This window comes from Lepisma saccharinum, chromosome 15 (genome assembly GCF_977018435.1).
Source record: "Lepisma saccharinum chromosome 15, izLepSacc3.1, whole genome shotgun sequence".
NCBI classification, from domain to species: Eukaryota; Metazoa; Arthropoda; class Insecta; order Zygentoma; family Lepismatidae; genus Lepisma; species Lepisma saccharinum.
This window is the reverse complement of record NC_139243.1, coordinates 80,254,412-80,281,864: the sequence shown is the minus strand read 5'-3', so window position 1 is coordinate 80,281,864 and position 27,453 is coordinate 80,254,412. Positions and strand designations below refer to the sequence as shown.

Sequence of the window (27,453 nt, the reverse complement as noted above, 5' to 3'; positions counted from 1 at the left end):
GACCTACAGATTAAAGTGCGATCCGAACCATTGTGCAATGTGCCTCCACCGGGTATCGAACTCGGGACCTCTTTATTATAAGGCGACGACTTTGACATTACGCCATCGGGAAAGCCCTTCTATATAGTGGAATCCGAACCACTTAATGATGGAAACGGGGAACCCTTGATATCAAGACAGCAATTTTATCGCTACACTGTAGGGGCTGGGAAGCCAATTTTTAATATTTCCAATGCTTAGCATTTAGGAATTAGGTAGTTTGTGTACTCTTTGATTCTTTAACGTTGTATTTCTCCCTCTCGAATATTTGCAGATAGAAAGGCTGGTGTTCCTTCAGCCATAAACCTTCGGGTTTAAGAATGCTGGCGAGTTAGTTAGTTTAGGTTAGATATAACGATGAAACCAATGAGAGAACATCGCTAACACTCATGCAATTGTCGGTACTCCAATGAGGAACTAACCAACAGAAAAACAGAAAGGAAACATAACGCTTCTTTATAATTTAACTTCGTCCAACTTACAAAAATTCATTTGTCACATCTGTTAGACCTATTCCGAAATATACTGATACGATTTACAGAGGCGATTAATTGTACACATTTAGCTGTATATGCCAACAACAATCAAGGAACAGCTACTGAATACGTCCACCTACCAGTCAGGCGGAAGATTTCATAGCAAGTTTGGTGACTCATGATTGGTCAATTACCTAGCATCGAATGATAAGTGGCCCCTTGATTTTAGAACGCATCGTCATAAAGCAGTTGCGATCTAACCGAACTAGAAAATGTATACTTGAATATTGTACTTGCCCCAATGGAAGTTTTATAATGGAAAATGGAAATTTTACTTTTTAAGTTTTCGGTCAATATGCGTCTACGGTACTACAAAAATCTAGGGGGCTGAGGCCTGGTTTGGGGGGGCTTCAGTCCCCCTGTAGCGCCGTCCCTGTTCCCGTGACGCACCCTTTATAATCTCCCTACTTCTTTCTCATATAAGTCCCTCTTCCTTTATTTGTATCTGCCTGTCTACGCTTAAACTGCTTACTTGTGTACTTCTGTACTTCGCTTTGTATAGTGGATATATTGTCTTGTCCCTTTAAGGAGAAATTTTCCACATACTTTATTAGGTGAGTCCTCCGTGGCCGTGTGGTCTAAGGCGCTGCGCTTTGGGTTCTGACTGCGGGACGTCATGGGTTCGAGTCCGCCTGGGTTCAGTCTCTGGGTTCTCGGCCTGTGTATAGTACCGATGGCAACCCACTATCGTGAGGAAACTGGAGAGCTGGGTCATTCCACATCAAATCATCCAGGCCATGTCACCCACCATCTCAGATTTTGATGAAATTCGGTACTGTTATAGACCTTTTGATGCTAATTACAAAAATGACAACTTTTTTGAGTTTGACCAAGGGGTTCAGAAATTACGCGTTTTTAAAAATCTCCGTGTACGCCTATGCTTACCTTCACACATAGTGAACAGAAATTTTTAATATTATACCTCAAAACATATTGTACTTCAGACTTTGTGCTAAATATATAAGCATTTTTAATAAGATTAACTTTTAATGCAAATGATTTTTTTATCACCTTGTCTCTGAACCGCCCATCCCAATTTTTCCATCAAGCATCAGTACTCACTCTGAGCTACCTGTATATAAAATTTGGGGGAAATTGAAGGGGGGCATTGCACGAAATTCGCTCTTGAACTTAGTCATTTATTTTTCTAAAAAAATACATGAAACTATACATAAAATACATGATTATTGATACACTGATCTGAAACCTTATTTAAATGAAAGCTTACACTATCCTGAGCAAAAGAAATCAAACTTGAAGTTTCTACGGCAAACCTGATAGAAGATACTATAATTTATAACCTAATGCGTGTCATTCAAAGTGGAGCCGCATGTGGTGTACACGGAGATTTTTAAAAACCCATAATTTATGAACCCCTTGACCAATCTCAAAAAAGTTGTCATTTTTGTAATTAGCATCAAAAGTTCTATAAGTATACCGAATTTAATCAAAATCGGAGATGGTGGGTGACATTTTCACAAAATTCTGGATGATTTGACATGGAATGACCCAGCTACGAGTGAGAAGCGACACCCGGTCTCGAAAATCTCCTATAACAGCTGAGAGTTCGACGTGCTGACCACACGTCACTCCATTACCGGTTGAAGATCTCCACACCTCTAGGTAGGATTGTGGGAGGGAGACTGGCAGTCGGGAGATGAGCCAATGGGTCTCGCTTATTGCACAACACTTGAGCAACCTTATGTTCTGACGCCACGGAAGAATGCATTTTAATTTTAGGCTAAATGCCTACGTTGTTAGGTTAGGCTAGCTATGCTTAGTTCTCTTAGCGTAAATAATAATTTTTCATTGTATTTATCCTAATAGAACCTAACCTAACAGGCCTAACCTAACCTCGTAGTCACTTCTCGCCTGACGTCAGAACATAAGGTAGCAAAACTGTTGTGCGAAGAGGAAGACCCTCGGCCTAGGCCCTTCCAGGACTGTCGAGCAAAGGGGCATCACGTTTGCTAACGATTCCGCCACGGAGGGCGGCACTCTATTTTCGCGATAGTGTTGAAGAGCATGCTCACGTGTTATTCTCACTTTACACTGTAGCTTTTTGGTCATGGCATAAATGTTAAGAAAAATGCTAAGGAAAATTCTTTCGTCTAAAGCGGGCCGTATACTGTCTGGCTGCCTTAGCCGAGACCATGGACGGAAGTGTGCATGCGCCAACCGGACGCGTTCAGTGGCTAAATAGGGGTGACGGAGCTTTGGACAGGAAGCGGGTTCCTTGAAAATCGTCTGCTGTAGAAACAGCAATGAAGTTTCAACGTAGTAACATCAAAATACATACAGAGATGTTTACGAATTATGTAAGCGTTAGGTAAGTCAGTCATATACTATATCAGCAAACAGAACATATTAGGAAAGTATTCATATCGTCACGTTAGTAGATAAACTTGTTTGTAAACGAGTAGCTTTATTTTAGGTCATTCAATTAAATTGATCTTCTTAGTAAATATTATAATTAGCACAAATGTACACAACATTAATCAGGATAGTATTCAATAATAATAATATTGTTGTATATAGTATTATAAATATAAATGTAACTGAATGGCTTGTGACATTTTCTAGCATAACGAGGGTGTTTTGTAGAATGTGCAACAAGGGCCAAAGCATCCCAATTTTCCTCATTCCACTTTGAAACGGTTTGTTGCGAATTGTAAGAGCCGTCACAAACACAACACAGAAAGCGGTAATAAACACAACAAACGAACCCACGCAAGCGAAATACCACAGGGTAGTTTGGCGAGTGCTTCTCCCTGCTTCCCCTCTCGCGTTTGGAATCGTCCTTTCCAGGTAGTTTCGTCTTCCTTGGCCGGACTGTACTATCCTTACTGAGTGCACAGTGTTTACAATTGAAAGAACTAAAATATTCTTCCATGCCGAAGGCATGACTCGAACCCAGAACCCCGGGCTCCATAGTCCGATAGTCTAATCACCTCATAAAAATGCCACCTGCGATCTTCAGCGCATGTAAAAATCCGCTGATACGAATTCTTCCGGAATCGCAGGAAAGCAAACACAGCTTTACGCTGAAAACTCCGTTAGCAAGAGACGCGGTCTCCCAACGGCCGAAAGTTCGAATTTCATATAAATAGCTCGGGACCCCCCAGTCGTTATCTAAAATCTATCGCGTGCACAGTCGTGCCTCGGAATTATACAAACAGTTGTACTAAGAAAGTTATGGCGTGAATAGTTGTTGCCTCCGATACCGTTCGATACAAAAGGAGTTACAGGGAGGAGTAGTGTGTAAAAGATTAAATATCTCAGGATCTTAAGATTAAATTAATATTCTTGAAAACCTGAAAAGAAATGGATGTAAATTTTTCTTTGCTCGCTTCGTTCGCAATAATTTGTTGCGAGAATGTGTATTTGGCGCTTTACTGATGTCAATTTGGAATTTTATACTATAGTTGCATTACAAGACAAGCGATATTCTCGATAATTCATTAATAACATCACTTCTTAAATATATAGTGCTTAGTGTTGATATACAGCTTAGTTTAAAGCAGGTGCGTCGTATTATATTATCGCCCTGAGTGTAAGAATTTCTAGCTAGGGTTCTGTAATGTCTCGTGAAACAATAATTGAATCGGTCATACATCTGGAGCATGTTATTTGGTTTGAATTTTCTATCTTTATTTTAAGTTGTGTAAAAATACTCAAATTATAAAATAAATACTATTTATATGCATATTTACATAATTAAATTTACTACGAGGGTTACTATATATATTTTGAGCCTTGGCAACACTGATTGAAGTTAGGCGCGATTTGACGTTTGCACGGAATCGTCTGGCATTATTGACCTTAACGTACTTCAAATGTTTTGTCAATAGCTTCATTTGTGTTGTTTATGTTGCCTTGGAGATTGCGCGACAACAATAAAATGGAATTAACTCGTGAACATTTTCGTGCGATGATTTTTTTACGATTTTCGACGTGGATTATCAAGACAAGAGTGCATCGATCAACTTACTTCCACATTTGGCGATGAAGCCCCATCCTTTGCCACTGTGAAACGCTGGTATAACGAATTTACTCGTGGCCGCCATTCGCTCACCGACGAGATTCGCGAAGGTCGTCCAAAATCAGTTGTTCTTCAAGAAAACATTGATGCTGTGCAAAACCTAATACTGCAAGATCGTCATGTGACATACTGTGAGATTGAGGCAACCATAGGCATTAGTTCCACCAGCATATATAAAATATTACATGATCATTTAGCTGTGAGAAAGGTATGTTCTCGTTGGATCCCACACAATTTGACAAAAACTCAAAAAGACGCTCGCGTCAATTGGTGCAAACAAATGCTCAATAAATACAATCGTGGTGCTTCAAAAGACGTATATAAGATTGTAACAGGTGACGAATCATGGATATATGCATATGAGCTGGAACGTAAACAGCAGTCGACTGTATGGGTGTTTCAAGATGAACCCAATCCAACAAAAGTTGTTCGCGCCCGAAGCACATCGAAACAAATGGTCGCCTGTTTTTTCGGGAAAACTGGTCATGTGGCAACTGTGCCTTTAGAGGAACGTAGAACGGTCAACTCTGAATGGTACACAACAATTTGTTTGCCAGAGGTCTTTGGTCAAATACGGAAAACAAACAAACGCCGTCCGATCATTCTTCATCAAGACAGTACCAGCTGTCACACATCTCGTCTAACAACCGACTTTATGAACAGTCAAAGAATCGAATTGATGGGTCATCCGCCGTACAGTCCTGATTTGGCACACAATGACTTCTTCTTGTTCCCGAATGTCAAGAATAAATTGCGTGGACAACGATTTTCGTCGGCGGAAGACGCCGTTGATGCGTTCAAAAACCATATTATGGAGGTGTCTCAAGAAGATTGGAAACACTGCTTTGACCAGGGGCGTGCCGTGACCTTTCGTGATAGGCAAGCGATGGGTTAATTTTTCGTTTCGGTTAATTATAACAATTTCAAATATAATATACGCTTACACACATCCCTACTTACAATAATGTGCATAATGGTGAAGTATCGGGCTTGAGTGTGTGAAGTGCATACATACCGTAAAATCAAATCTTCGCTGCAGGTTTATAAAGAAGAAAAAAGCCTCTCGATATAAACTTGTAAATTTCAACCATGAAGAAAATAATGATTTACTTGATATTTGAGGGCAACTGTAAATTAAATTACGTTCTTTTTTAACCCTCAAAATAATAAACATCCTATTAGCATAAAGTTTCGATCTTAAACAAACGGACGGGTTTCGGTTTCTTACTTGGCTAGAATTATGAATCATGACTTGTCTTCAGTTGGATGCAAGCGCAGATGTGATTCTGGGAACGTTCATGTCTTTGCACTGCATTATAAAAATTGCTCAAGTCACTGTAGCTTGTTCCTAAATTTGTATTGAACAAAACACATGGCCAACAAAATAATTTATTAAGATCGTTGCTACCACATAATATTGTTGTACTGAGATGTTTTAAACTGCCTAATGAAAACTTTCCCGTCTTTCTTAGTTGGTTTGGTTGTGCACAGTTCAGGACACGGTCGCTCGACTCACAATCACAAGCTCCAACCTTTCACCTTATGTTCTCGAACTGAATGGTTTTGAAAGAAGGTCCCTAATCAAGGCCTTACCTGCAGCACTGCAAATTGATGGCTCTTCTAGTATGTCAACCCTGGCGGAAATTTTCAATGTACTTTTACACCAGGCACAAAAACACGACACAAAGAACAGAAAAAAACAACACGCAACAGCAGCACCCACGCTTCTAAATTAGCCTTCCTTTTCACCCTAACCTGCAGTGTTACATACCCTCCATATTTCCGAGTAACCGACCACGTGACGAATATGTTCAAGTACCGGCTGTGATTTCATTTCTTATAAATAGCATACGACTTGTGATCACTGGCTAACTTCATAATGTAATTTGTTGATTACTATAGAGTATCAAACATGAAAATCGTACCGCGTTAGGTGGTACTACGGATGCACAGAAAATTCTGGAAGTTAGCAACACTTGTGGCCGTGTGGACGAATTCTTTCCAACACCCTTGCCAAAGACAGATGCGGTCTTGGTGTTGCTTGCCCTCGGCCTTTTTCTTCGTAAACGGGGATGGACAGTGTCCATGCAAGAACTGCATAAGCCACTCGAAAAGCGGGGAGAAAGGCGAGCAGCCCTCTTCTTCTAACGCGGTCAGTCGTGTCGCATCCCCAGCGTCGTCAAGGGTGTAGCCGGTTTATGTTTCAAGCCAAAAGAACAGAAAATAGAGGAAATGAAAATTCTGCAATGTAAATATCTTATAGTAAATAAATTCCATTCTAATGTGTATAGAGGCATTGAAAAACACGAACTTTAAATATCAAAAGTGTTTTAAAAAAGAACGCAAGCGGCGCTTGCCCCGCCTTTCCTTACCGCACGCTTCTGGACAAATGGTTCGAACGAATGCAAAAGTGTATTGATCATAAAGGAGAATACTTCGAAAAACAATAAAGCAGTTTTCAATGCCAAATTCCTGTTTTTTCATTGTTAGGCTCAAAATATAAATAGTGACCCTCGTACATTTAACCAATCAATGTGCTAGCTTTAAGTCTTTTTGAAAATCGAACAATTAAAAAATATGGACAGTTTAACTTCGTATTTCAATCAAATAGACATCAATTATTACGTATTCATCCGAACTATTTTGGGGGGGGGGGATTATGATGAACGATTTTAGGGGCGGTCTTGAGTGATGGGCAGATCAAGTATAGTGTTCAGTAAACTAAGAAAAAAGTTACTTTCGGTAGACACGCTGTCGTAATTAAATACTTTATGGAGATTACGATATGATTTGGGGGGACGCATGGCATGATTTGGGGGGAGGGTATGCGCCATTAGCCCTGCCTAATAACGTTTTATACGAAACGTTTTTCCTCTCCGTTAAATAGTTATCGGCTTTTGAAAATGTGAAGTGATACGTTGTTTACATTTCACGCGGCCGCCATTACACTCGTGACCTAGAGGTCTCTTCTGATTGGTTATGCTACGAAAAATGCTACGGTAATAGGACGGGTTCTATCCTTGAGAAATGCTATGAAATATGCCATGGCATCTGAAATGCCATAAGATTTTTCTCTTTACACGGTAGCTTCTTGGTCATGGCATAAATGTTAAGAAAAATTTTAAGGAAAATTCTTTCGTCTAAAGCGGGCTTTACAGTGACGCGATCTTAACGGTTTTCACACACACACACACACACACACACACACACACACACACACACACAAAAAAAAAAAAATCGTGGGTGCTTTTTTTTAACGTATTAGTTACTAGCTACTTAGCTACTCCAGAAAGAAAATTGTTACAGTTACTGAAATTGGGCATTAAATGTGTTCCCGAAACTGCTGTGTATATTACTTGATTTGCTTCATTTTACTTCGCTTCTTTGTCACTATTGACAGATCGTGAAGATGAGAATGAGCGATGATATGATGAAACTGATGAAGCGACGGTCACAAGGAACACCTATTCCCAATCCGGGATTCGAACCCGGGACCCCAGGCGTCGTATCGCTCTTTGCTAATCACTCCGCCAAGAAAGTCGCCGGTTCTGCACAGACAACTAAGATTATGGAAGACATGATTTTGTATTATATTAAAAACAGCGTCACTTACATAGCATACTAATTAATAATGAAGAAAATCCAAAATTTACCTTGACTGTAGACAAAGCTGATTTGACCACACAATCCTGTTGACCTACACAATGAAGCTGATGTTAATGCCTTTCACTGTTCAAACGTGCACTATGATAGTTTATCTGGTTGACCAAATACAAAATGGACAATATATGAAAACCCTTTGTAACATGACACACAAATGCCGTACTACAATTTCCTTACATTACATAAAAGCATTCTGAGATCGCATCGGGCAACGATGATGTTTTTGCCAAACATATTAATGGATTTTTTCCCACTCAGTAAACCTCCATTTGGAGGATAAATGCTCCATTAATGGACTGGTAATGGATTTGTATCAAAATTGTATAGTGACCACTTAATATCTAATGTGAAAGAATAGAGCGCGCATGCAAGCGTTGAAATTTCTAAGGTGTAATAAACAAATCGATGGTGGTTGGATAAAGTCATTGTCTTGCAATGTGCTTCCTGTACAAATGGAAGGGGGCGGGGATAATTTATTGTTACAAGCCCAAGGTCATAATAGGGTGATGGGAACAGTAAAAAAAGGCAAAGTGCTCCCCTGTGCTTAGCACCACGCCATGAAGGCGTATAGGGGGTGTGGGGGTAACGCCACACACTTTCTTGATTCGGTCGTGAGTGGGGGTGATGTGATCAGCATCACGCCCCTGACCGCCTTTACCCCCCAGGGTTTCCCCCAGGTACCCATGATATTCGACGCTGGGTGGGCGCCGGGGCCGCTTCCACCGTTAGAAAAGTTCCCGGATTTGAACCGGCCGGGGACCTTTAGCATGGTAGTCAGACGCGTTACCGACTGAGCCACCGCGGCCGGAACAGTGGCAGTTGCAATTAAGCGATTCTCTCTGAAAGTTAAATAGCTAATTACCATTTGTCTTTCATTAAATAGATTTTTACTTTTCGCTTTTAAAACGGAAAAGTGTTTTGAGAGTAGCAATGACCCCAATTAGATGACGTCATTGAGAATCCTTGCTTCGATTTTTCTGAAGATTGATTTATAGGCGTCGTTTTACTTACAAAAATACCTTGTTATTTTTACTCTTAATAACAATTGAAGTTCAGTATCATTAGACAGATTAACCAAAGTAAAAACTGTGTTAGAGCAAAAATAAAAATTAATTGCAAAATGCAGAAACCAACTTATATTTTCATATTCTACCACTTATTCCAAGGAATAAATAGTTTAACACTTTCGAAAATCCACAAAATTAGTTTTTTGTCAGAGGGCATGTAAAAAACTTAGAATAAAATTTACCTCTAACTTTTAAAGCTTTAATAATCATGACTATTATTATTATTATTATTATTAATTCTACTATTTAAGTTTTATCAATCGCCTCACCCCTTCTGTAAAAAAATAATTCTGGCGACGCGCATGGATTGATTTGGTTAATTTTAATTCGTTTTTCTGCCACTTTCGCGAAGATGACGATGTGTGATGATATTGATGAAGGGACGTTCACAAAGAGCACTCATGTCACAATCGATTCCGAGACCCCTAGGGAGCAGTGATAACCACTACGCTTTCCTGAAGAAGAGTCCGTGCGTTTCGTGCGAGAACGAACTCCACTCACCGCACGAAAATGTTTCACGCATTAAACTCGTGCGACGTTCGGAACGCGGCCATATGATTTCGCGATTCCACGTCAATTCAGACAGCTGTTGACCCTTGACGTCTCGAATTTTTTACCTTTTCTGCGTGGCCAAATGATTAGTAGACTCGCCTTTTGTGCGAGCGGTCCCGGGTTCGATTCCGGTGGGAGCTCCCAAAATTTCAGCGTTGACCCAGCGTCGTGAGGACAACTGGGGAGCAACTTGACAAGAAGTAGCAGGCCTTGGTCTCGTAAACCAGAAAACAGCAGCGATGGGACTCCATGCAATGAAGAACAGCTTGGCGGACTCTGGCCCTTAGAGGCTATTGCGCTACAGAGTTTACCAAATTTAGTTTATTGCACGCGTTTTCACTAAAAATCGACTCCCAACCGTCAGGGGCGCTACATGTAATGTACAAATATATTTTCTTCGTCATATGGAAAAACCATCAATAAATCATAAGATGTAGAAGACATATGGAAGTTCCAAATGTGAAGTAGAGATGGTTAAGTGTAAGAAAAGGCTTGTGCCTTAACTTCGCCAACCAAAAGAAGAAGTAAATAAATAAATAAATAAAAAAACAAAACATAATCAATCCTGATAACTGAACACTTCGAAATATCAACTTGTTCAGATCATATCCAATAATGAATTCTTTCTATCGTCTAAATAAGACCAGTTTCATCGTTCGCGAGATATACGCATTTCAAAATACAGTGTTTGGTAAATAAGAGACTTTTTTCAAAATTCAAAAGATTAGATAAATTCGATTTTCATCCAAAAACCTTGTAGGGGATCTCATGAAAATTAGATCTACGAGAGTTCACGATTTGATTTGACGTAAATTCGCCCTATTAAATGTTTTTAAAGTTTCATTTAATTTATTTTGAAATATACGTTAATGGACAATTCTCTCTTGGAAAGTCTTGGTTCACATAAAACAAGGTGGAGATGAATTTACTACGGAACCGCCTCATGCTCCAAGAGTATAGTCGTACCACGAAGGGAACAACCGCAGCCAAATTGCGAACTAAACAGTCCTTTCATTTGCTTACTCTTGCAATCACCGCAGACCATAATGTTCCCCTTCGCTTGTTCCCGACGGGTCCAGTGTAGTAATGTTCCTTGCAAAGAGGGAAATTTTTCTATCGCATACAAAGAATTTCCCTTCTCAACCTTAAAATTCCCTCTTTCACTTATTGAGAGTTAATACAGAGATTTCGATCTGGGACGTTGTACGAACGATTTTATTAGATTTGGAGACAAACTTAGCTTCAAATTAGGCCTTTGTAAACACATTTATTGGTGCGTGTCACAAATAAAATTACTGGTTAGAGGCGAGTGGCGACGATTAGGGAGGCATGGGGGGGCCGTTACCCCACACTTTTCTCCTGTTTTGCCGCTACACTATGCTACGAAGGGAAAGTAAACTGCCCTCCCCCCCCCCGTTTTGGAAACAAATGGCCGCCACTGTTGTAGGTGGACAAATCTTGTACCATGCACTTCATTTATTTACAAATTTAAATTTACAAAATTTGCTTTAGCTTGAATCTTCAGTATTAATTAAACTTGTAACTTGAAAGTTCTTGTACTTTTCATTACAATTAATCAGTTGAGTTCAATTGAAACTAAATGCCATATTTCAGCCGCTTAAACTTCAATAAAAGAGGAAAAAGAGAAGTAACTGACGAGTCAGAAAAATTCACAATTAGACGTCATGCATTAATAACGTCTAATTTACCTGCTTGGAACATCATTGGCCCATGTTTATAACTTCTTTCGATTGCTTCCTGGTCCAAATATTCAACAAACGATAAATATTAGGTCTTTGCTTTCTCTGTGTACCGTATCTTTCCTTCACGATGATACAAACACTTCGCACCGAACATGCACCGATAAAAGCGGTGGAGTTTCCGACACCGATTAATCAGCACCAGAAATTAACGGGGGTTAATGGCACAACTGCACATGTGGTCCTGCACGTTGAAGGTTTCGGAACGACCACACACAGGCTGCAGTCGGAGCTCCCTTCGACAAATCGGGAGTCGAACCAACGTCCGTTGCACCTTAGGCTATGAAAAGACACAGACCCCCCAGTCATAGCCAGAGATGTCCAGCTTCCGGAGGCCCGGCCTCAGCCTCAGCCTCAGCCTCGGCCTTGGCCTCCAAAAGCCTTGCGAGGCTGAGGACGTGTAAGGCCGAGTTGGAGTTCGGAGGCTGAGGTTATGTGAGGCTGGAGGCCGATGTTCAGCTTGGAGGCCGAGGCCATGTGAGGCCGAGGCCGAGTTGGAGTTCGGAGGTTGAGACCTAGTTGGAGTTCGGAGGCTGAGGCCGACCTTGAGCTTCGAGGCTGAGGCCGTGTGAGGCCCGAGATTGAGTTCGCAGGTTGAGGCCTTGTGAGGCCGGAGGCCGAGTTGAAGGTTGCAGGCTGAGGTGGTGTGAGGCCGGAGGTCAGAGGATGAGGCCGGAGGTTGAGGCCCTGTGAGGTCAGAGGCTGACGCACTGTGAGGTCAGAGGCTGAGGTCCTGTGAGGCCAGAGGCTGAGTTGGAGGTCGGAGGTTGAGGCCGTGTGCGGACGGAGGCCAAGACGGATTTCGGAGGCTGAGGCCCTGTGAGACCGGAGGCCGAGTTGGAGGTCGGAAGCTGAGGCCATGTGAGTCCGGAGGCCCATTTGGAGTTCAGAGGCTGAGAACCTGTGAGGCCAGAAGCTGAGTTGTAGGTCGGAGGTTGAGGCCGTGTGAGGCCGGAGGCCTAGATGGAATTCGGAGGCTGAGGCCGTGTGAGGCCAGAGATGAAATTCGGAGGCTGAGGCCGTTTGAGGCCGGAGATAGAATTCGGAGGCTGAGGCCGTGTGAGTCAGACTTTCAGCTTGGAGGCTGAGACCGTGTGAAGCCCGAGATGGAGTTCGGAGGCTGAGGCCGTGTGAGGCTGGAGGCTGACCATGAGCTTGGAGGCTGAGACCGTGTGAAGCCCGAGATGGAGTTCGGAGGCTGAGGCCGTGTGAGGCTGGAGGCTGACCTTGAGCTTGGAGGCTGAGGACTTGTGAGGCCGAGTTGAAGGTAGGAGGCTGAGGTTGTGTGAGGCCGGAGGTTGAGATGAAATTCGGAGTCTGAGGGCATGTGAGGCCGGAGGCCCAGATGGAGTTCGGAGGCTGAGGCCATGTGAGGTCGGAGGCCCTGAGAGGCAAGAGGCTGAGTTGGAGGTCGGAGGTTGAGGCCGGAGGCCTAGATGGAGTTCGGAGGCTGAGGCCGTTTGATGCCGAAGATGGAGTTCGGAGGCTGAGGCGTTGTGAGGCCGGACGCCGAGTTGAAGGTTGGAGGCTGAGGTCGTGTCTGGCCGGAGGTCGGAGGTTGAGGCCGACCTTGAACTTGGAGGCTGAGGCCGTGTGAGGCCTGAGATGGAGTTCGGAGACTGAGGCCCTGTGAGGCCGGATGCCCAGTTGGATTTCAGACGCTGAGGCTCTGTGAGGCAAGAGGCTGAGGCTCTGTGAGGCCAGAGGCTGAGGCCCTGTGAGACCAAAGGCTGAGTTGGGTGTCGGATGTTGAGGCCGTGTAAGGCCGGAGGCCAAGATGTAGTTCGGAGGCTGAGGCCCTGTGAAACCGGAGGCCGAGTTGGAGGTCGGAGGCTCAGGTCTTGTGAGGCCGAAGCCGAGTTGAAGGTTGGAGGCTGAAGTCGTGTGAGGCCGAGATAAAATTCGGAGTCTGAGGGCATGTGAGGCCGAGATGGAGTTAGGAGGCTGAGGCCATTTGAGGCCGGAGGTTGAGTTGGCGGTCGGAGGTTGAGGCCGTGTGAGGCCGGAGGCCTAGATGGAATTCGGAGGCTGAGGCCGAGGCCGGAGATGGAGTTCGGAGGCTGAGGTTTAGTGAGGCCGATCTTGAGATTGGAGGCTGAGTCCGTGTGAGGCCAGAGATGAAATTCGGAGTCTGAGGGCATGTAAGGCAGAGATGGAGTTCGGATGCTGAGGCCATGTGAGGCCCAGTTGGATTTCAGAGGCTGAGGCCCTGTGAGGCCAGACGTTGAGTGTGATGTCGGAGGTTGAGGCCGGAGCCCTAGATTGAATTCGGAGGCTGAGGCCGTGTGAGGCTGTGTGAGGCCGACCTTGAGCTTGAAGGCTGAGGCCTTGTGAGGCCGAGGCCGAGTTGAAGGTACGAGGCTGAGGTAGTGTGAGGCCGGAGGTCGAGATGAAATTCGGAGTCTGAGGGTATGTGAGGCCGGAGGCCGAGAAGGAGTTCGGAGGCTGAGGCCATGTGAGGCTGAGGCCGAGTTAGAATTGAGAGGCTGAGGCCCTGAGAGGCCAGAGGCTGAATTGGTGGTTGGAGGTTAAGGCCATGAGACGTCAGAGGCCTATATGGAATTCGGAGGCTGAGGCCGGAGATGGAGTTCGGAGTCTGAGGGCATGTGAGACCGGATACCCAGTTGGAGTTGAGATGCTGAGGCTCTGTGAGGCAAGAGGCTGAGGCTTTGTGAGGCCAGAGGCTGAGGCTTTGTGAGGCCAGAGGCTGAGGCCCTGTGAGACCAGAGGCTGAGCTGGAGGTTGGATGTTGAGGCCGTGTGAGGCCAGAGGCCTAGATGGAGTTCGGAGGCTGAGGCCCGGTGAGACCGGAGGCCGAGTTGGAGGTCGGAGGTTGAGGCCGTGTGAGGCTGGAGGCCGACATTGAGCTTAGAGGCTGAGGCCTTGTGAGGCCGAGTTGAAGGTAGGAGGTTGTGGGCGTGTGAGGCCGGAGGCCGAGATGGAATTCGGAGTCAGAGGGAATATGAGGCTGGAGACTCGGTTGGAGTTGAGATGCTGAGGCTTTGTGAGGGAAGAGGCTGAGGTTCTGTGAGGCCAGAGGCTGAGGCCCTGTGAGGTCAGAGGCTAAGTTGGAGGACGGATGTTGAGGCCGGGGTCCTAGATGGAGTTCGGAAGCTGCGGCCCTGTGAGACCGAAGGCCGAGTTGGAGGTCGGAGGCTGAGGTCGTGTGAGGCCGAGATGAAATTCGGAGTCTAAGGGCGGAGATGCGGTTCGGAGACTGAGGCTGTGTGAGGCCGAACCTGACATTGGAGGCTGAGTCCGTGTGACGCCCGAGATGAAATTCGGAGTCTGAAGGCATGTGAGGCCGAGATGGAGTTCGGAGGCTGAGACTATGAGAGACCGGAGGCAGGAGGCTGAGTTGAAGGTCGCAGGTTGAGGCCGTGTGAGGCCGGAGGCCTAGATGGAATTCAGAGGCTGAGGCCGGAGATGGAGTTCGGAGGCTGAGGCTGTGAAAGGCCGACCTTGAGATTGGAGGCTGAGTCCGTGTGAGGTCCGAGATGAAATTCGGAGTCTGAGGGCATGTGAGGCCGAGATGGAGTTCGAAGACTGAGGCTATGTGAAGCTGGAGGTCGATCTTGAGCTTGGAGGCCGGGGCCATGTGAGGCCAAGGCCGAGTTGGAGGTCGGAGGTTGAGGCCTAGATGGAGTTCGGAGGCTGAGGCCGACCTTGAGCTTGGAGGCTGAGGCCATGTGAGGCCCGAGATTGAGTTCGCAGGTTGAGGCCTTGTGAGGCCGGAGGCCGAGTTGAAGGTTGCAGGGTGAGGTGGTGTGAGGCCGGAGGTCGGATGATGAGACCGGAGGTCGGAGGATGAGGCCGGAGGTTGAGGACCTGTGAGGTCAGAGGCTGAAGTCCTGTGAGGCCAGAGGCTGAGTTGGAGGTCGGAGGTTGAGGCCGTGTGAGGACGGAGGCCTAGATGGATTTCGGAGGTTGAGGGCCTGTGAGACCGGAGGCCGAGGTGGAGGTCGGAGGCTGAGGCCATGTGAGTCCGGTGACCCAGTTGGAGTTCAGAGGCGGAGAACCTGCGAGGCCAGAAGCTGAGTTGTAAGTCGGAGGTTGAGGCCGTGTGAGGCCGGAGGCCTAGATGAAATTCGGAGGCTGAGGCCGTGTGAGGCTCTAGATGAAATTCGGAGTCTGAGGGCATGTGAGGCCCAGTTGGAGTTCGGAGGCTGAAGCCCTGTGAGGCCAGAGGCTGAGTTAGAGGTCGGATGTAGAGGCCATGTGAGGCCGGAAGCCTAGATGGAATTCGGAGGCTGAGGCCGTTTGAGGCCGGAGATGGAGTTCGGAGGCTGAGGTCGTGTTAGTCCGACCTTCAGCTTGGAGGCTGAGACCGTGTGAAGCCCGAGTTGGAGTTCGGAGGCTGAGGCCGTGTGAGGCATGATGCTGACCATGAGCTTGGAGGCTGAGACCGTGTGAAGCCCGAGATGGAGTTCGGAGGCTGAGGCCGTGTGATGCTGGAGGCTGACCTTGAGGTTGGAGGCTGAGGCCTTGTGAGGCCAATTTGAAGATAGGAGGCTGAGGTCGAGATGAAATTCGGAGTCTGTGGGCATGTGAGGCCGGAGGGCCAGATGGAGTTCGGAGGCTGAGGCCATGTGAGGCCGGAGGCCCTGAGAGGCAAGAGGCTGAGTTGGAGGTCGGAGGTTGAGGCCGGAGGATTAGATGGAGTTCGGAGGCTGAGGTCGTTTGAGGCTGAAGATGGAGTTCGGAGGCTGTGGGGTTGTGAGGCCGGACGCCGAGTTGAAGGTTGGAGGCTGAGGTCGTGTCAGGCCGGAGGTCGGAGGTTGAGGCCGACCTTGAACTTGGAGGCTGAGGCCGTGTGAGGCCTGAGATGGAGTTCGGAGACTGAGGCCCTGTGAGACCAGAGGCCGAGTTGGAGGTCGGAGGCTGAGGCCTTGTGAGGCCGGACGCCGAGATGGAGTTCGGAATCTGAGGGTATGTGAGGCTGGAGGCCCAGTAGGAGTTAAGAGTCTGAGGCCCTGAGAGGCCAGAGGCTGAGTTGGAGGTCGCAGATTGAGGCCATGTGAGGCCAGAGCCCTAGATGGAATTCGGAGGCTTATTCCGGAGATGGAGTTCGGAGGCTGTGTGAGGCCAACCTTGAGCTTGGAGGCTGAGGCCGTGTGAAGCCCGAGATGAAATTCGGAGTCTGAGGGCATGTGAGGCTGAGATTGAGTTTGGAGGCTGAGGCCATGTGAGGCTGGAGGCTCAGTTGGAGTTTAGAGGCTGAGGCCCTCTGAGTCCACAGGCTGAGTTGGAGGTCGGAGGTTGAGGCCATGTGAGGCCGGAGGCCCAGATGGAGTTTGGAGGCTGAGGCCGTTTGAGGCCGGAGATGGAGGTCGGAGGTTGAGGCCGTGTGAGGGCCGAGATGGAGTTCAGAGGCTGAGGCCCTGTGAGACCAGAGGCCAAGTTGGAGGTCAGAGCTGAGGCTGTGTGAGGCTGGAGGCTGACCTTGAGCTAGGAGGCCGGGCCTCGCGAGTCCTAAGTCAAATGGCCATCTCTGGTCATAGCTATCAATTCTCTGCTGGAAATTTCTACTGTTTAAAATACACAGAATCTACTGTTATCAACTGTACTCTACTCTCGGAAATCTACTGAAAGTCAATGATTTCCTAATGAACAAGTTCAGCAGGTGTTCAGTAGGCCTACTGTACATAGACAGTAGAAGAAATACAAGTGAAATATTCTCTGCAGTATTACATGTAATGTTGTATACAGTGCATGTAACTCAACATGTAGGCTGTAAAGATAACTTTTCATTCTTCCTGATTTACAATTTATTTCTATATCTATTTGAAATTCTAAACACAGTAGATGTTTCAAAACACCTATAGATCTACTGAAAACAGTACAGTAGAGAAATTACAAGTGAAAATAACTTCTGTAGTATTATATTTAATATGTATGTAGTGTTTTTAGCTTAAAATGGTGGCCATAAGTATTACATTTCATTCATCATTATTAACAAATTTTATGTATATCTGTTTGAAAATCTGAACACAGTAGATTTTTCAAAACACCTATACATCTACTGAAAACAGGAAGGAGAGGTTGCGTCACAAAGTGGTGTGTTTCAATATATTTCATCTTGAGCAAATTTAGCCCGTACTTGAAGCGCACGGTCTTGAAGTCGTGGACTTGTAGTAACGGCCCCCGATTCCCACCTTTAATCCGGCCAATCTCTCCCCCTTCCACACCTCTCCCTGGGTGTCTCGCGAGCAGATTATAGTAACGTCGGAGTACGAAAAAGGGGGTTACACATAAAATTTATATTTCAGTCCCTAGGTTCGTTTACAATGCAATAAGTACAGAGAGTGAATAAACAACTGGTAAAAAAGCAGTACTATAGCTCTAGGAGTTAATTCGTCAAATCAAAACATGATCTTGTAGGATTACATGGATTTTTTATACGCTGTATTTATATACATATTTACATAACGTTTCCATATGTGACATTAATTCATTGACATTAATTCAACAAAGGTGTACCTATGGCCTAACCATTGGTACTTTCACTAACACAGAGTTAGCCTACCTATCTATGTGGCCTACCCTCGACTTAATTATATTCCGTCCAGTAACACAACCTTCTAGCCAAACTAGTAGGGAGCGTTTTAGTTGCGTTTCCTTACCCATCATTCTTACTCAGCCCTCTAGGCACTCAGATACGGCTCAGAATTTATAAAAATGGATATATGTGTGTATATATGTATGTATGTTTCAGGAGCGTATATTCTAGGCCAGCTAGTCTATATGCGAAGCCTGAAGTCTATAGAATAAAATACAGGCGAAAAATCGATCAGAAATTGTAAATAAAATTATTCATTTCAGTGATATGATGATCTTGATTCTGGAGTTGGCAACCTGATTTCTTATGAGTTGGCCACTTGATTTCTTATGAGTTCTAATACACACATTTCTACTTCTGTGATTTCAAACAAAGGAACAACGAGTTCACAACAAGTCACGTGATCAAGCCTGCAACAATCCATGCTTCAAGCTGTGGTCTCAATTGCTCGTGTATTTGGCGCTTTCGAACCACACTAGAGTCGACGAGCCATATGAAAGCGGCTGACCTTGAACAAGCCTCGATGCGCAGTAGCAAAAGGAGGTGGTGGAGACTGCCGTGCAAAACGCGCCATGTCGTTCTTTTGTTTTACGAGCGGCAAGAATCGGTTTGGTTTTCGTTGTGACTGTTCGTGTTTCTTCAGTGTGATCACAAAAATTTGCCAATATAAACTGCTCGCCATTAAAAATGGAACACCTAGAAGGAGTAATCGGAATCGGACGAAATGTGCACAGTGTGTAGAGGAAAGGTGCAGAAGGAAATGATTAGGTGTTCAAGGCCATCATGCGTCATGTGCGCCTGCCATGCCATCTTATAAGTGGTACCTGTAGCAGGTCAGATAGGTGCAGAAGAGCAGTGAAAGTGCATGGTCGTGAGTGTAGTATGTTAAAATCCGTCAGCAATGCCACGTCGTCGAATACGGCAGCGATTCCAGCAGGTTTCCCAGTTCGATCGCGGCCGAATTGTTGCATACCGTGAATGCGGATTATCCTACTGTGAGATCGGTGGCCGTGTAGGACGGAATGCATCCACAGTGATCCGTGTATGGAACCAGTAGGTCCAGGAAGGCACTGTAGAGCGACGTAGAGGTTCACAACGTCCGCGTCGGACGACGGAACGAGAGGACAGACGTCTGATATGCATGGCCCTTACAGACAGAACGGCCACGTCAACGAGGATTGCGCATGAAGTACGGGATGTTTTACAACGTCCAGTGTCCCCACGAACTGTGCTTCGTCGTTTGGTTCGGGGATTTTTTTCCCGGCGCCCACTGTTGCGGATTCCTCTGATGATAGAGCATAGGCGTTTGCATCTGAGATGGTGCCAAGACCATCGTGCATGGATGGCGGAGTGGAATGCTGTAGTGTTCTCTGATGAATCCCGCTTCTCTATACAACATCATGATGGACGTACACGCGTGTGGCGGCACCGTGGACACCATACCGCAAGCAGACATCAATAGACTCATTCTGTCCATGCCTCGCCGTGTTGCAGCAGTTATTGTCGCCCGTGGAGGCTGTACGTACACGCTACTAGCTCCTTGGGGTTATGCAACCATGTTCTACGTGTCACATGTCACACCACCGAGCTCTAACTGTAATCATTTTCTTATCTTATTATGAACTACATATTTGCCAAGTTTCGTGTTTCTATCTCATTTCCTTCTGGGTGTTGCAATTTTAATGGCGAGCAGTTTACGTATGCAAGATGGCTACAGAAACACCTAAGCGTCGTATTCTACACAAACAAGCGCGAGATATGGTGTACAAAGTGTATCAGTTATTCCAAAGTGAATCTCGCAGTGCAGACAGTGCCTCGTGTTCGTCAGGGAGCAGTGTTGCCAAATGTCAGGAGCGTACAGCGGCTGGATGTGGGATAGGTCTGCGTACAGTTCAGACGATTGCGAAGGAAGCCAGGTCGTCGATCGGCGATACAGGGTCGGTTTCTTTTCGCTCGCCTGGCAAACGTCGTAATCGGCGAAAGAATGTTACGCACTTGGACGATTTTGATAAAGGGGTATTGCATAATATGTGGTCTGTTAGGAAAGTAATTACACTGGCAATACTGGGCACGAACCGGCAACGCTGCAGTCCCCACCTTCACACGGCAGCTAGGTGAATGTTTGCCGTTGACTCAGTACAAGTTTCAACTTGCTACAGTTGCTACACGATTGTTGAGAGCGTCTGACGTGAAGTTGTGTTTGTGAGGTGCGTTACGAAAATGGACTGGCAAAAGTTTGAACAACGTTGTGCCATCAAATTTTGTGTTAAGCTTGGCGAATCCGCCACTGTGACTTATGAAAAGTTACAAAGGGCTTATGGAGAACATGCACTATCTAGGGCACAAGTGTTCAGATGGCAGAAGTCCTTTTTAGAAGGCCGAGAACAAGTGGAAAACGAACCTCGGGCGGGAAGACCTTCAACCTTAAAAACGGATGACAATGTGGAAAGAGTGAGGTCTCTTGTGAGGTCAGATCGTCGATTGACGGTGAGAATGATAAGTAGTGTGTTAAATTTAAACGTGTGTACCGAATGAAGTCCTTGCAAGACCCAGGAAAGGGTGACCAGACATTGCACGCACTTGGATGCTGCACCACGACAATGCTGCATGTCACACGGCAGTCTCCATCAATGAATTTTTGGCAAAAAAAAGCATTCCTGTGGTTCCTCAGCCCCCTATTCACCGGATCTCAGTCCCTGTGACTTTTTTTACTCCCCTTGCTCAAAAACCACTTGAAAGGACGCCATTTTGATACTTTGGATAATATCCAGAAGAGCGTAACCGACGAGCTAAAAGGTATTCCAGCAGAAGCCTTCCAGCACTGCTACGAACAGTGGAAACAACACCTCCATCGATGTGTAGCTGCCCAAAGGAACTATTTTGAAGGGGATAACCTTGATTTGTAAAAATAATAAAATTCAGCGTTTACAGAAAATCAGCCTCATTACTTTCCTAACAGACCACGTATTATATTTGATATGTACGCCAATGGCGAATTTCCTACTGCAGTGAAACTTAGGGCTAAATTGAAGGAAGGTATCGGGTTTGCAGGCAGTACGTGGTCAGTGTTAAAAATTTTGAAAAACATGGGGTTCAGATATAGGAAAGGCAACGACGGGAGGAAATTTTTAATGGAGAGGGGTGATGTTGTAGCTGCAAGAGTGATCTTCCTCAGAACCATGCACGAAATCAGGAAAGCTGGTACTGCAAATATATACTATTTAGATGAAACCTGGGGCAACCAGAATCACACGAAGACGAGCTGCTGGAGAATGAGTGATGGTGCTGGTGGGTTAAAGGTGCCATTAGGAAAATGTGCTCGTCTTATAGTGTGTCATGCTGGTTCAGCTGCTACAGGCTTTGTGCCCCAAAGTAAATTGGTTTTCCGCTCCAAAACAAACAGTACTGACTATCATTCAGAAATGACGTCTGCTGTGTTTCGAAAGTGGTTTTGCGAGCAGTTCTTGCTGTTTCTCGCTCCCGAATCCGTGATTGTAATGGACAACGCGAGCATACATTCCTTGCAAGTGGATAAAACGCCTTGTTCGAATACAAGGAAGGCGGATATTATGGCATGGCTCTGTAACAAGAACATTCCCCACACAAGCACGCAAACCCGAGCAGAATTGTTAAAGCTGGTGAAACATCATACACCAACTCACAAAAGTTACGAAATCGATATAATAGCAAGAGAATATGGTCACAGAGTTGTTCGTCTCCCACCTTATCATTGTCAGTACAACCCGATTGAAATGATTTGGGCCCAGGTGAAGGGGTACATAGCTGACAAGAACAAGACTTTCAAAATTGCCGACGTACAGAAACTGACTCACCAAGCAATAGACAGAATAGGTGTTTCCGAGTGGGCAGATTGTGTGGCTCATGCAGAAAAAATACAAGAAGATGACTTCCAGCGTGAAATAGTCAGAGATGATGTCATCGAGAAGGTCATTATAAATTTGCAAGACACGGATTCCGAAGAACTTGAATCAAGTGACGAGGTTGACAGAAGTACGGAATGAGCGTTATGTAAGTAAATGGCATTTTATTTTTTATTTTCAGTTCATGTTATGCATGCCAGACAGTTATTTTGTTATTGCGAGTGGCACAAGACTGGCGCATGATATCTGCGGCAAACGAAGTTGCCTTTGCCGCGCCGCGAAAGAATGAATCAAGTTCTTCTGTCGTTTTCTCAGTAACGAAATAACATATCGCTGTAAATATTATACGAACTTAAAATTTGGAGTTTTCTTTGTAACTTTCTCACTGGAAGTTATTTCAAATCTAATTTAATAAAAATCGGCTCGCAAGAGAACTCTTGCTCTATATAATAATGGTCAATAAAATATTTAATTTCTTTCACTTACTTTCAAGATTCTACACATTTAATTTACAGCACAATACGATTGTCTAAATCTTTCTGGTAATACTCGTGCAGGATTGGTATCGATTGTTGCAATAATAGCCGTGCAGCGACAATTTACAATTGTTCGAATGTAAGCCATTGTTTTTTTATTTTGAAAGAATGGCGAGAACCTCGAACGGTGAGTAGGTGGCAACAGCGGAAATGTATTTCCCTCTCTCTCTGCACGGACTTGTCAAGGTCAGCCACTTTCATATCGCTCGTCGACTCTAGGTGATGTCACTCGTGAAGACCATACTTGAAGTTTCTCTTTGTACCTTTCAGACACAGCCATAGTTATGACATGGTGACAATGATAGGATTGGTGAAAAATATGCAAACCGTTTTTTTTACTTATCTTATTGTCACAGAAAACATTTCATGGGGAGAGATAACGTATCCAGTGATTTATCCACACATAGGGTTACCAGATCTATGTAAGGGAAATGTAGGACATGCTGTCCCAAAATGTAGGACATTAAGTCAAAATGTAGGACACAAAACATTCTCAATAAATAATACCTAGGTACATATTTCTATAGAGCACGTTAGAAAGTAGTTGAAAAATTACACTTTTCAGTTTTTTTAAAAAAGAATTCTTAATTAATTTTTAAATGCAAAATTTCAAGACTTGCAATCATACTAATCAATGCACGTCTTACTACATGATTTAAGTGGTACTTTTCTGAGGAGACAATTTTTATCAAAATTTCAGGTTTAGTCAAACTATATTTATGTTAGGCCCGTATTCATAGTCGTTTCTCAAGAAAGGAAAACGTCTTGAGACCTCTCTTAAGACAGCATACTGTCTCATAAACGTTAGAGTGGACAGTCAAACTCTTTGAAATTATAGGGACCAGTAACAGACATTTTACAGACCTTATAAAAAAATAATTTCTCTCGTTAGTCTGTTGGGCTGATAGTAATAAAAGTACTCTCTGAACATTTGAATTATAGCCTGTAATGTTAAACAAATATTCAGCAATTACCGTAATTTAAAATTCGAGAAGTTTCATCTTGGGTAGTCTTTAGTTCAATAACTAAAATAACACATCCAGAATTCTTAACTTTTTCTGGACTTTTCTAGACCTTTTTCCCGTCTTTCTTAACGTTTATTTATCCGACCCCTACTTAGGTAAAATTGGAAATTAGTAATTAAGAAAATAAATATTTATTTATTGAAAGACCCTACCAAAGGGCTAGTTAAGATGAAAACTGAAGCTGAATTTAAGAAGAGAATTAGATCTGCTTTCTCGTATTAATGCATCCTGAACTGTGTTTGGCAGACGAGCGAGGCTTTGGCATCTGGACTCACAGCCAGTATAATCTTATGTGGGGCTTGTGTCGGTTGTCCCTATGTGTTTGTGACTGTCCCTTCATCCATCTTACCTTGCCGCCATTCATTATCATTTTCGCGATTATCCAAAGGGACAGAAAAAAGTTAAGTAAAATAAACTAAATCAACCAATCAGTCATTATGATAGCAAAAATTCTTGACTACAAGAATAATTTATTGCCTTTTTATTGACTTCTTGACCTACTTGTTGATTTCTTCACTTTTTTTGACTACCATGACTTTCTTGACTGGCAGACACCCTGAATAACTTCGTTCTCTACACCCCTGCTTTACAATCAAATTATATTGAATAAGAATGGGCAACACCTTGTTCCATCAGTATAATCCCTAAGGCAAGAGATTCTGCTCAGGCATTGAACAGTGACGTTATCAGAAAGTGGTCCCAAAACTTTGTTCATTAATTGCTTCCGTTTTCCCGTTTGTTTAATAGCAGGACAAACTTTTTCTTTCTTTTTGGGCAATGACTGAATCAAAATAAATTTCACTATTGAGTTTGGAAGCGCAGACCATAGACTTGCAACTTGACTATTTTTTTTCTGTTACGTATATTCCTAATTAATATTATGTGACGCTCAAAATGTAGGACATTTATGATATTTTTCAAATTCCTCCCGGACGCCGGACATAAGGCTAAAATGTAGGACATGTCCGGGAAAATCCGGACGTCTGGTAACCCTATCCACACACCCATAACATCTCCTGGCGAAATTAACTCAACACCTCCTAAATTTTTCATAAGGGTCCAATTAATGGCCTTTTTGCTCTCACCCCCTCCCCACCACCCTAAACACACCACAGAGTACTCGAAAGTTAACTGCCCTCAGTCTAAAATAATTGAAAAATCATAGTTCTAGGATTTCATGTTATCGCAGTCAAAACTCGAAAGGCCATCTTTCCAGGTGGTTGCCAGCTTGGACTGCAAGTCGCTTCATACTTCCGATCCAGACTCGAGAACAGGCCCACACCTGCAATACAAATTTGGAGGCTGCATGGGGTGCTCTCAGTGCCTAGGATTTCCCTCCAGCACTGGCAAGAAAGAATTTCTACTTGTTTCTGGTGAAGTCCGAATGAAAGGCCATCTTACCAGGTGGTTACCAGCTCAGGCTGCAAGTTGCAAACATCAGGAGACAAGAGACAAGTGACAAACATCAAGAAACAAGTGGTAATGTTGTCTTGTAGTAATCAAGTTGTTCCAGGTTCGATACCCGGTGGAGACACAGTGGCATAGCAACATATTGCGAGGCCCTGGGCGATATTAAAATGCGAGGCTCGCTTCCGTTTTCTAAATTTGAAACACAGTGTTGTTTGATACAAAATCTCCAGTCATACGTTAGCAAAATTTTAACAACAACAATAATAATAATAATAAACTTATGAAAGTGAAAATATTATCATTTTATTTTACTCACCCTTAAAAAGTTGTTCTCTGCTCTTCCTGGAGCTGAATTTGCTCACAATTTCTGAATAGTCCAGAGTTGAGGCAATATTGTTCTCTATCGATAGCATGGCAAGTTTTTTATCTTCCTGAATATGTGACTGAGTTACATGGTCAATAGAACTCCCTTCTAACAAATGCTGTTCTAATTCAAGCCACTTTAACATGGAGTTGATGTGACTTTCACTGTTTTCATGTTTCTGTAACACACTGCTCATATGTTTCCAGTCATGATATCCGCTTAGCACTAGGGAGGTCTGTGTTACAGAGAATAATCTACATGAAAAACAATAAATGCAATTGTTACTAACCAATGTCTGTTAAAGTTCTCGCCATTTTTCATTATTCTGTGATAGTGAAAATCGCTAAAATGTCTACTCTGATAATTTCAATATACAAACCCAACTTCTAATCTTAGCTTTATTAATAAAAATAGGAGCAGCTCCATTCCACATTTGAATGCCCGAGGTTATGGAAGGAATAACATGAATTAATTGTCTATTAATAACAACTATTCAAAAAGTTGCTCCATCAACGTTACTAAGATATGTAATTGACAATTTAAATATAATTTTAATTGTTACAATCGGAATGCCAGCAATTATTGGAGCAGTTGGACGGTTAAATCAAACTTCATTACGAAAAATTATAGCCTTTTAATCAGGGTACTGTTCGTCACTCAGCAAAGGGCGCAATGGACCGTTGCATACTATTACGCAGCGCTGTTGATCACTTACAGGTAATATCCACTTCCCTGGATCTTTGAAACTTAGTTCCGCTAAGCCTTTGCTTACTGATGAACAGGAACACGAATTATCTTCTATAGCAGTAACACAATGTAATTCACTTACACTATGATCTACACATGCACCATTCTCTGAATGTACCGGTTGACACTCATCTTCATGTATTTCATTAACATCACTTGCAACACTTTCCTTGTATTTGTTTTCAGATATTTCATCAGTGAACCACATGAATTTTTATTCTGTTTTGTTATTTCAGCTTTTCTTTTTCTCTTAGATGCACCGGACGGCAATTTTCTTCCCACGTCACGACCTCTACCTGACATTACTGTAATATCACTACCGAACACTAAACACGGTGGAGAGTTAACCCTGATGCACACGCACTGACACATGCCCAGACAGTCTCTCTTCTTTACTACATTTAAAAGTGTTTTGTTTCTGTTGGCAACCTTCCAGGTACCTTTCCGTTGTTTCCCTTTCTAGTCATTGACTCAAGGTCAACCAGATTGTGCGCCGCTGTCACTCAGTGAACATCCTCAAACTCAGCCAGGGGTGTTATACACCCCACACGTGTGCTTATGTTACACATTTCCAAAACGCTACTTTTTTAGTTTTTGTTATTTGTTTTAGCTAATTGTTATGTTTTTTTATGAACTGTAGTCTAGATGGTGTTTTAAGTTGCATATTTAAAAAAAACTCCAAAAATGGATAATTTGGGTAGCGAACAAGCAAGGATTCTGACCATGTGGCATTGACGTGGTTGACAAATTGTGTGGTACATATTCTGTATCTAGGAAAAGTAAACGCTGGCTATTGACTATTTTTTTTGGATTGCTAAATGTTGCCGGAATTAATGCATGTATTATTTATAAGAACAATGTAGGCCTTGATCAACAAGTTCTGAGAAGAATATTCCTAAAACAATTGGGCAAGCAATTGGCTAAGGCCCAAATTGCAAGTCGTGTTTCCCTCAAACGCTACCACTTCACATCAAGGCTGGTGCCAAGCATCTCAGCGGAGTTCCGGAAGAGCCAAGACAAAGGGAAAAGAGAGCTTCCGGTCGCTGTGAAGTCTGCCCACGAAGCAAGGACCGGAAAACTCGGTCATCGTGCTGTACCTGTAACATGCTTCTGTGCAAAGAGCACACCTTCATCTACTGTGAAGAATGCCATCCAGAATAAATTTGAACATTCACTCACAAAAACCTTTGTCAGTAGTTAAGTAACATGTTGTAAATTTGATTTAAATTTTATAATTTTTTATAAATGTATCTGTTTAGATAATATTCTTGT

At 44.0% G+C, this 27,453-nt stretch overlaps 1 protein-coding gene across 1 annotated transcript; it reads left to right on the top strand.

Moving 5' to 3' along the window:
- The first annotated feature begins 21,490 nt into the window (after positions 1-21,490).
- Positions 21,491-22,240, top strand: LOC145999355 (uncharacterized). Its single transcript, XM_083136295.1, has one exon. The coding sequence runs from the start codon at positions 21,491-21,493 to the stop codon at positions 22,238-22,240; it is 750 nt and encodes a 249-aa protein (XP_082992421.1).
- The last annotated feature ends 5,213 nt before the right edge of the window (positions 22,241-27,453 follow it).

Bases quoted from the DNA above. Each gene is read 5' to 3' on its own strand.
- LOC145999355 (XM_083136295.1), top strand. From the start codon at position 21,491: ATGAGTGATGGTGCTGGTGGGTTAAAGGTGCCATTAGGAAAATGTGCT.